The 10,881-nt window shown below is 53.1% G+C and overlaps 1 protein-coding gene across 1 annotated transcript in view; it reads right to left on the reverse strand.

The window, feature by feature from the left end:
• The window catches only part of LOC130585851 (septin-9-like), a gene marked incomplete at its 3' end in the record, with an annotated part of 69,553 nt that extends 67,296 nt beyond the window's left edge, over positions 1-2,257 (reverse strand). The window contains exon 1 of the mRNA XM_057386512.1: positions 2,145-2,257. Within this exon, the coding sequence (XP_057242495.1) occupies positions 2,145-2,199 (55 nt within the window). The remainder of the gene's footprint in view (positions 1-2,144) is intronic.
• Between the last annotated feature and the right edge of the window lie 8,624 nt (positions 2,258-10,881).

Here is a 10,881-nt window from a genome sequence, read left to right on the forward strand (position 1 = left end):
GAAAGGACAGGCAGGGTGACAGGCAAGGACAGGCAGGGTGACAGAGGAGGACAGGCAGGGTGACAGGGAAGGACAGGCAGGATGACAGGGGCAGGAACAGGCAGAGTGACAGGGGAGGACAGGCAGGGTGACAGGGGAGGACAGGCAGGGTGACAGGGGAGCACAGGCAGGGTGACTGGGGAGGACAGGCAGGGTGACTGGCAGCAACAAAGAGGGCTCTGGACGAGCTGGTGTTTCTGCTCCACGGTATTTTTGGCAGATCTTTCCTGCTTGGCCAGGGSCTGCGTGGGGTTGAGATCCCCACCCAGCAGCCAGGAACACGGCATCTCCTGCCCCGCGGGCTGGAGATTAATTGCTGCATTTTGGGAAGYGGCTGCGCAGCCCTGAGAGCTAATTAAATTGTGAAACAGTAGTCCAGATCGCTGCTCAAGGGCAAGGCCAGACCTTCTGGCTTCAGACGCACGGAGCTTTCTCCACCTCTCCCTCTGCACAGGCAGGAACTATRAAGTGCTCCAGAGGCTGAAAATAAAGGCACTGCGGCGCTGCTCGGTGCCACCGACGAGCACACGCAGCCCCAACAGGCAGCCCCGGAGCCCACAGCAGAGCCTTTATCACACCGAGCAGGGAATTACTCATTCTTCAGAGATTTAAATGCAATTGGGRCAGCGAGAGGAAAGCTGTAATTACATCAGCGCTCGCAGCCCTGCGGTGGGGAAGCTCACGCGTCCCGCAAGGACGGTCACAAAGGCGCCCKTGAACCCCGAGCACCAATGGGGCGGTGGATTCGGGTCACTCTCTGTGTCCCAACACTTGTTACTCCCAATCTTCCTAAGGGACGTGACTTCCCTCAGCCTSCTGCTGCGCCCTCCACTCCCAAGGGCAGCTGGAGAAAGCCCAGGGGCTGGAAGTAGAGGAGGTGAACATGTCTGAACCCTACGACAAGAACTGCAGAGACCCCCAGCTTTGCCACCCATTTCCTGCCTGACCTGGAAGAGGAACCCTTGAGCTCTGAGCTTCCTCAGCTCCCCAGCAGGAAAAATAGCAGAGCGCTGCTTCCCGAAGGCCGGGCTGGCTTCTCCAGGAGGCGGTGATGGCTCAGCCTATGGCCGTGCACGCAGCCCCTGGATAAGCTTTCACCGCGGCCCCCACATCTCCGCTATTTCTAGTGGTTCTTTTTTTTTTTTTTTTTGTTTTTTTTTTTTTTTTTTTTTTTTTTTTTTTTTTTTTTTTTCTAGAAACCGCTGCACAAAGCTCCGCTTGGCTCGCTGCCAGGACGTGCGAGTGCGTAGGGATGGAGCTGCTCTTCCAAAACTCTGCTCGGGAAGATGAGCTCCCTCGAGCCGATCTCTCAACGCCTGATTCAGACACAGCCCCCCAGCCCTCTCCTGCCCGTCTCTGACTCCCAGACCCATCTGGCAGCAGCGCGCTCCCCGCTAGCACATTTTCGTGCCTGAAAAAGCCAGACTAGCAGGCAAGAAGCAGCACAGAACCGGGGAAAAGCCGTCGCGGTCCCCATCAGCCAGCGAGCCAACGCTCCGGGCCACTGGAGCTCTGCCATGGGACCGCTGCGGAGCTCTCTRGGGCAGGCAGCAACCGCTACGGGAGTGCGTGAAACTTGGGATCGTTAYCCACATCCCAGCTACTCCAGGGCTGTGTTTGCATCCCAAAGCTGGGAGTCAACAGAAGAGCCTGWGCCTGTTTTTCTCCAGACTTTCAGTCTGGTCAGGGGGGTGTTTTCAGATGAAAAAACGACAAAAATCAAGTCGGGAAGCGCAGGAAAGGAGAAACATCCCGTAAGATCCTGCCTTGGCAGATATCACCGGGCGCARCCGCTCCCGACAAAAGACACCGACAGCCCTGGGGATGCCGCCCTGGGGCATCCCGCTCCTTCCAGTCCTCCCTACCCGCGGGATGCCACCCCCAGCCTCGGTCAGGACACCCCCGGGCACCCCCGGGCACCACCGGGGAGCCTGCCGGAGCCGAGCCGATCGGAACCGAGCCCACCCCGCTCCGCCGCGGCTGCAGCTCCTCCCGGCTGAGCCCCAAAAGCGGCTCCTCCCGCCCGGACTTTCTCCGGGGGTGCCCCTTCCAAGCCCCGCACAGACCGATGCTCCCCGGCGCGCTGCCTCCGCGGGGCCACCCACCTTCGAAGTCGGAGATGATGCCCTCCAGGTGGGCGCTGACGGCCGGGTCGGCCATGGCGGGGCGCGGGGCGCTGCCCCCCGGCTCCGCGGTGCGCGCTGCGGCCGCGCGAATGGCGGAGGGCGAGCGGCTGCGGCCGCCCCCCGCCCCGCCGGGCAGCGAGCCATGCCCCCGGCCCGGCCCAGCGCGGCCCGGCCCGGCACGGCCCCTCGCCGCGCACTGGCTGCTCCCCACGCCCGTCACGCCGCCCCCTCCGCCGCGCCGGCCTCTCTGCGGGGAGGTGGCCGGGACCCCCGCCCCGCCCCGATGGGTGCGGAGGGTGCGAGGGGCACCCCAGCGGGAGCCGGGCACTGCTGGCCCGCGGGCGAGCGGCGATCAGCGCGTCCCGCATCCCCCGGCCCCTGGCAGCACCGCACAAAGGGGGGCTGAGCGCCCCGAACCCGCTGTGCCCACCCCGCACGGAGCCCGGTGAGGGGTGACAGCCCGGGGTAACAACCGGCGCTGCCCCGGAGGGTGGAACCAGCCCCACACGGGGGTCACACCCCGATGTTCTCCAGCTCTGACGAGCCTTTCACTTCTCGGTTTACCCTTGTTTGGAAAGGGACAACTCGGCCACGCTCCTTTTTGTAATTCCTCAAAATCAAACCAGCACTGGAAGCAACTGCGCTAACCCACCGCTGCCAAATCCAAGCTGCCTGCTCTGGAAAACCATCGCTGCGGCAGCAGAAGGGGCTGCTGGACTTGTCCCGATGCTGAGCCCAGCTCTGAGCGCTCAGTGCTGCCGCAGCTCCCTCCACTCCAGCCCGTGCCGTCTCTGGGCATCCACACCAGCCCTTTCCATGGCACTGCTCCTCCTCCCCACCTCTCGCTCCCTCTCAGGTTGAGCATCTCGCTATCTGATGCTTCTCCCTTCCGGTGTTGATTCAGATCCTGACCTCTTGACCCTCTTTTTATCCTCCCCGCCCTGTGTTTTAATAACATCATTTTAAAGTGATGATACCCACTGAAATGTGTCCAGGCACATCAACAGGAAAGGAAGAATGAGTGGGTTGGGCTTTTAGTCCACTTTGGGTGAACCATAAAGGAAAATTATGTTAAACAGAAGCACAGTTATTGTCTGTTACTGCAGAAAGTACAGACTTCACCACTGATGTCACCCTTTTAATTTCACACGTTTAAAGTCTGCAAACACCACAGACTTCCCCTGAGTGTACACGGACCAGAAAATGAAACCAACAGTCCCAATTTCCCAGACTCAACAAGCTCCAGGTTTTCTGTAGTGTCCAAGGAAAGGCATTACTTAAAAACAAGAGAACYGTTTAAATAACCTTGAGAACACATTTTACAACAGACTTTCAGGTACTTTCAGATAGGTACAGCAGGTTTCTTCCCCTCTGGCAGACGGCAGCGCTCAGCTCTTTCACTTCTTACTCTCCTCAGAAACCACGGGACTAGAGCAGTGCAGGCAGGAACAGCTCTGCATCTCTGTGCATCACAGAATGGAAAGGAAATGCCTCCCCACGCCATACACTGCCGGTAAAACTCCTCGGTGTCATCCTGTCTGACACCATCAGCTGTTCCCGGGGAGAATGGGGATGACCATGGACCTGTGACTCCCTGACACTGAGCTCAGTGCTGGATCCTTGCTGTACCCGTCTCACATCGTACAGCATCACTGAGAGCTGGCCCACATCCCTTGCAATGATTTTTGAAAGAAAGTATCTTTCTTTTTCTCGAGCACTCATAGGCAGATCGCATACGCAATCCATTTCCAGCAGGTAAAAATGTTACTGTCAATAATTAACTTTGTTACTGAGTGAGCAAAAAAACCACTTTGTTAAAAACCACGGGCGACTTGCTCGCTGCAAGAACAGAATCTGGATTAGCCTTTTGCAAAGTCTGTTAAACATTCTGACTCCACCCTCACCATGAAGTTGTAGAATGCATTTCAAGCGAGGGAAAAAATGAAATGAGCAAGACAAACTAAAAATTATTATTGTAAAGAAGATTTTAAAAGTGCAATCTGARGAAGGACCAAGSAYRTTTYTTGATGTTCAGAGTCTCCTCCCTTKCAAGTCCCAYAAGATTCAGTGTGAGATCCCTTGCTTGGAGTTTGGTGGCTCTCTCTGAACGAGGTCACGCAGGAATTGGTGAGATGCTGTGATTGGGACTCTGTTTTTGAGGTCAACAGGAAGAAAGAAGTAAACCACTAGAAAAAAACCCCAAAACATTGCTTGATGRACTGTGATAGGGAGCATCACAATGACGTCTGCCCGTCCCATGGAGCTGGTGAAGGACCTCAAAGCACTCCAGCAGAAGAGTTTGGGGCAGTTTGGGTCAGTCCCAGCTCCCTGGTCACTCTGCATTTCCCAAGCAAAGGCAATTTATTGTCCTGGATCTAATAAAAGTTCAGCAAACCGAGCAGCCGAGAGGAGAGCCCCAAAAGTGTGAAATAAAATATCCGGGCTATGAGCAGGAGTTCCTTTTCATTAAAAACAGCTGGGTCATATTGCACCCATGTGCACCTAAGGCGCTGAGAGGGGGAGAGAAAGMTGGAAAATCACAGCAACTGAAGAATAACGAGAATATCCAGAGCTCTAATAGTAAATATTTAAAGCAGGAAGGTATGTAAACAGCTCACCCCATAACACACACCCCAAGTGCTTGCTCGTAGAWGAGGAGCAAGCTTTTCTCCAGGGAGATAAGCCCATCCTTCTCTCTCTTGCAGACTTTCTTGCCCTTTTATCTCATTGAGCCGTGTCAGGGGCACAGCTTTACATGAACGTCAGACCAGAAAAATCATCCCCTTGTCCAAGCTGTCCTTTTCATCTGCTTTTCTACCTGCATCCTCAACCCAAAGGCTTATGTTTAGCTAAAACCTTCTTCCAGAAAGTCAGAAAACCCTGGGAAGCTGAGCCCTCATTCCAGAGGGATGGAGACCCTGCCTCCTCCCCTGGAATTGTTTTTTTTTTGTTTCCCTGTCAGCACAGCACTGGTGTATGTTGTACTGCCCTGCTTCACCATTTCCCGGTAGATCGAGGAGATTGAGGACCCTGGGACTTCTCCTGATGGAAGATCTCCCACACTGATCACATCACCCACASTGCCTTTGATAAAGTAATCAGGTTCTGCTCCTTCTATCCTTGTGGCAGGTATTTTCTTTAGTCACTTATCCGGCTTTCCTGCTCCTTTCTTCCGACATATCACAAGGGTTTGTCATCAGGTTTTAATTTTTATCTTAAAAGAAAACAACCTCACTTTTTTAAAAGAAAGGGAGCAGATCACATCTCTCTATCACTTACTGCTCCCTTTGCTTACAGTGAGGGTGTCACTCACTGTTTTTACTGTACCTCACCTCAGGCTCCTGGTTTGAAAAGATCTCTGGGATACTCTACACAGCAACTGCTGTCCAGGATATAATCCCTTCTCTTCAAAGCACTGGCTGCAGGAGAATTTTAGGTAAATATTTTCTTCACTATGTTACATTAGAGTAGAAATATTTCTTGTTTCCTTACTATCCCAGGCSACCACTGACTGCCCAGCCCTTTCTCCTTCACCATCGCTCTGCTCTTCAGATGAGCAATAAACTTCCTGCAAAGTTGTTTTATTGGCCTAGAAGTGGTTTCCTGCACCCAGAATAAAATCTGTAAAATCTGCTGATCACCAAGTTACAGATACCAAGCTCAAATTGGATTGGTGCCACAAGAGCTGGCAGATGCAAGAAACTTTAACCCTTTACCAGCTGGGTGCTTCACCCCTGGGCTGTCCTGCCCTGCAGCAGGGWTGTGCCTTGAGAACTCCCCAGATCTCAGCTCCAACTCCTCCAGAAGCAGCCAGTGTTGGGCACAACCTCTGTGCCACTATGGGTGTTGGGGACCACAAGGCAACCACAAGGTTTAGAAAGTCACTTCAAAGAGACAAAATCAGAAGGAAAAAAAAAAACAAATCAAGGAGATGTAGGTATCATCTTTAGAAGATCCCTTAAGAGGCTAAGGCAGAATAGGGACTTTCTTATCCAAACTCATTTCAAACAGCTCTGTGCAGTTTCTTTGCAGGCTGCTAAGAATGCAGTTTTTCAGGCAGATTTTCTTCCTCCCACAAGTCAAGGTTTTTCTGAAGCCGGCAGTCTTTATCAGTCTCACAATCTGCTGCAGTCATGAACATCRGGCTGTGTTAGACAGGGCCATGAGTCATTGTGGCTACCTGAGCCTTCAATTATCTCCTACACAAAACTGGGTAATTCATCCACAGGATCTTCCCCTTCCTCCTCGCATTTTAATTAGAAAACAAAAYTCTTCATTGATTCTGGCCTCTTCCATAAAATACCTCGATACTTACTGACCAAAATTACTATGTCGGCACATCTAAACATCATTATTATTAACCACTTAATGTTCCTATTGAGAGCCCAAAYCCCTTCTCTCTCTGCTGATCCCGGGTGAAAGTTCCTTCCAAGCCTTCATGGGAGGTGCAGGGTGTGGATGGAGGCACGGTGAGATTCCAACCCCAGCGTGCACTTCCAGCTACCCCCTCCCCTGGGCAGCACCAAGGGACACACAGGTTTATAACAACCCAGATGAGGCACATTTTGAAGCTGRAGGGAAGGTGAGTCACAGTTCCTCTCTCCGAGCCGATAAATAAAGGCTGTTGCCATTTCCATCCCCTCGGCTCCTCTGCTCCCTGCAGCCACTGAGCTCTGGCACTGCCTCTGCCCCAAAACCATCTCTGCTTCCAACCCACCTGGGAGAGCTGCAGTCACCTCCATGCGACAGCTGGGGAAACTGAGGCAYGGAGCAGATRTCACTCAGGATCAGAGAGCTGGTAAAAGCACAGCAGGCTGTGCAGGGAGCAGTGCTGGCAGCCCCCGGCTCCTCGGGAGTGCTGCTGTCACTGCCTGGGGACGAGGGGAYTCGGAATGGAAACCAGAGCTGGTTCCCATCACCTCCGCCCAGGGTTCCACRGGGATGACGGCGTGAATCCAGCCCCGATTACGCAGGAATTGTCACGAGRAGAGGCTCCTTCCCAAGAATCCAGGATCTTCCTGCTTCCGAAGGGTAGGAAACACGGGGAGGACGGACGCACTTCAGTGCTGGTCACACTTCCCTTCCTCAGCAAGGAAACCAAGATCATGGGAAAAGTTAAAGTGATTCAGAATAGGTTTGCTAATTTGAGATTTCTGRATAATGAGCTGGTTTGGTTTTTTTTGTTGTTGTTTTKGGGGTTTTTTTGTTTGTTTTCCAGATTTCATCCCTTAGTGCTACAGAGCCAGGATTCTGCACAGAAAGGGAAAGATAACTTTGAAGATAACTTTGTGTAACAAAAAAAGGACAAAATCTGGAATAATKACAGAAGTCCAGTACTTAAAGGGCTTTTAATTAAGTATTTACTGATAAAAAGAACATCAGCACAATGGAGCTCACTGCCCCTGTAGGTCCCAGCAGAACCATCAGCCACCAATGCCACACAGTTAAAGTGAGTGACTCCTAAAAGGGATTAAATGGGAGATTTTTAGCAGCAAAACAGAAATTTCTAGTGCTCTGTCTTGAGTCATCCAGGCTACCCAGCATCACTCACACCCCACAGGAAGGTGGAGAGGGCACGGGGCTGCCAGAAGCACCACCCCAGATGCACCACAGGGAAGAGCTGCTGTGGGCAAAGATCACCGTTGCCAAGGGAACAAAAAAAAAACCCAATGCAACCCCAAACATGGTAACGGTGCAAACAGATCAATAAGAGTGGAACTGAGAAGATTTTTACCAGCTAGTGATGGGAGGTATARAGGGACTGATGTGAAATCAAGGGGCAAAAAGCCCAAGAGGTTTCTGCTCATAGGAAATTAAATATGGCATGAGGAAGGAGATGGTTGCTGAACCTACTGCTTCTCAGATATTCCCTGCACAGACAGAGCACACAGCAACCTGGTGTTCTGGGAGCTGARATGCCCCATGGGAGCTGGGTGAATGGAGGAACAACCACAAAGAGCCACAGTCCCCTCTCCCACCCCCAGCAGGACAGAGCTGTGAAGGCTGTGATGACCTTCTGTGAAGATCTCCATGCCAGGTCTAACCCCATGAAATCAGCACACAGAGCAGACACCAGCCTGGTCCTGAGCAGGACAAGGGGATGCATCACACGTGGGTACAGTGAGCAGRGCAAGGGCTGCACCCATCCTCCACCCTGCTGACCTAAAACAGAGCTGAGTCTGTCCTGGTCCCACTCTGCTCATCCCTGATGGTCCCAACACCTCCCTGGGGACCCACAGGGTCACCCTGGGCTACCCCAGTGTTAAGGTGGGATTCAGGCCAGGCTCCTGATCCCACTGCTTGCCTGCAGAAGGATGCTGTGGGTCAGCACCCTCCAGGGGCCCATGGCAGGGCTGGGGGCACATCTCTGCCCCCTCCAGCACACTCCTATGGGTTCTGAGCCCCTCCCAGGAGCACTGAGCCCATTGCCCTGCAGATCTTCATGCACTCATGAGCTCATTGCAGTCCCATCACATCATGCCAGTGCTGTGGCCCAACTTGGAGCATTCCATGCCACAACGGTGATTCCAGCTGTTGTGCGTGCTGGGAGCCTGGAAGGGGAAATGTTATCCCAGGGCTGGGCCAGGCACATCACCCCAGCCACCCTGGGCTCCTGGGAGTGCCACGGTGTCCCCATCCCACTGGCAGAGCGGGCTGGAGCTGGGAAGGAGAAGGGAAAGAAAGGGAAGCCCAGCTCCCTGGTGTTGATTAAACAGCAGGGGACACTTGCAGAGGAAGGAAATGGAAAGAGGATCAGGAACTGCATCTGCCTGAACCTCAGGCAGTGAAAACAAACTCAGCCTCAGGCTCTTGTTCTTCTCAGTTTCAGGTCAGACTTTTCCAAGGACTGGGAAGGTGGAGTTTAGGATCCAAGCAGAAAACTGACTTAATTACTTAACTTTACTTAGTTAAGAAAACTTACTTAATTAATTATTAATGTAATTAATTACTGACTTAATTACTTAATTTAATTTTTTAAAAATAAATAAATTATTAATTACCATACTTTAACATTAAGGCCAAACAGACACAGAACTCAATGCCTCGTGACAGCACAGATGTTTTAACAGAAACAAGAGGCTTCAGAAACTGCCCATCCTTGATGAGTTTAACACACACATGGCCCAGCATGTTCCCATTGGAAAACCTTCCTGCGTGGATGATTCCAGAAAGAACAACAGTACCTGGGGTAGGGAACACCTTCCCATGACTGGCACCCTTCTGGTCATTGCAGGGGGGAAGAGAAGGTGAGGGTCAGTGAGAACACCGAGCCCCTTGCAAAGAGGCCRTTTCCAGCCCTGCAAACTCCCCAGCAGCCCCTAATTATGGAGAATTTGCAGGAATAAATGCCCTGGCAGTGCTCCATGTGCACACTCCGGTTCCAGATGTGAGTGTTTCATTTGCACGTGGTGTCCGAGGCAGGGCTGCAAACCCCATCCGGCACRGCCCCACGGGACAAACCCCACGCCATCCTGCCTCCCCCACACCTCCCTGGGCATTGTTCTTCACCCCTCCAGGGCTCCCCATCCTTCTCCCATCACTCAGACCCCCGGGACCCCTCCCAGCCCCTCTTCAGAGCCGAACATGAGCTGGGGAATCGCCCCTCGCAGCCCCCGCCTCTGCTGCTCCCCTCCGCCGCCTGCTCACGACCTTTTCAACCCAAAACTTTCCAGTCATAAATATACCAGCTYGTGGCAGGAAACTTGCTTTTCTTATGCTTCTCCCCTGCTTTTCAGAGAGCCGTTTCCAGCAGCCCGTGCTCCCTGCGCCAACCGCCGCTCGTTTCTCCCCACTCCTCCGAGATATTTCAGGCACGCAGCAAAATCTGCTGCGGCACAAAGACCCCAAAACTCCCTGAAAAGTCTCAGGAAGCACCACGAGCTGCAGGTCAGGCCTCAGGGGCAGCTGTACCTCTCGATTTCCCTGATTACCCTCAAAGGTTTTATTATTATTATTCCTTTTTGAYATAAACCAGTTTGATAAGAACAATTCCCAGACGGAGCTGCAGCCCCACACCCACTCAGCTTCCTCTGGGCAGCATGGACACAGTGTGGGAGCTCTCTGCACAGCGGGAGGAGGACACGAGGGCAGGGGGAAAGGAAGGAGAGGAAGAATGAGCACAATTTTCCTTCCCTTTTAAAGGTTTTGGCAGATGGCAGCGAAAGCACCAGTGGGGATGCTGAGGTGTGGTTATCAGCATCCCCACAGCACCGAGCACCCCTGGCAGCTTCATTTTGTTCCAGCTCCACCAGGAAGGGGTGGGAAAGGTGCAAAGGTGGGCAGGGATTGCTGCCAAGGTCCATGGGCTGTGTGCTTCCATGGGCTGTGTGCTTCCCTCTCCATGTGGATGGGAATTTGGGAGCCCTGAGATGGTCTGGCCACAGGAGATGTGTCCTCAGCTCCACCTGAGCTCACCTGGGCAGAGCTCAGCGGGTTTAACATGGGCACACAAAATTAGGCAGAATTGGTGCTGTTCAACTGSTGAGCTCAAGGAGGCAAATGGGAAGAGATGAACCAGCCTGGAGGACCCTGTGCCTTCAGCTTTGGCTGTTACATCCCATAAACCACCCTCTCGAGCCGTCTATTACAGCCCTCACAGACACAAAAGGCACATCCCAGGCAGCTCCTGCCACCAGATCCCAGAATAACCCAGCAGGGTCCAGGGGCTGACTGAGCACCACTAAAGAAACAACTCCCAGCTGTGATGGAGGGGATC

The sequence above is a fragment of the Malurus melanocephalus genome, unplaced genomic scaffold, assembly GCF_030028575.1.
Source record: "Malurus melanocephalus ecotype Western Australia unplaced genomic scaffold, MMel_1.1 scaffold_979, whole genome shotgun sequence".
NCBI classification, from domain to species: domain Eukaryota; kingdom Metazoa; phylum Chordata; class Aves; order Passeriformes; family Maluridae; genus Malurus; species Malurus melanocephalus.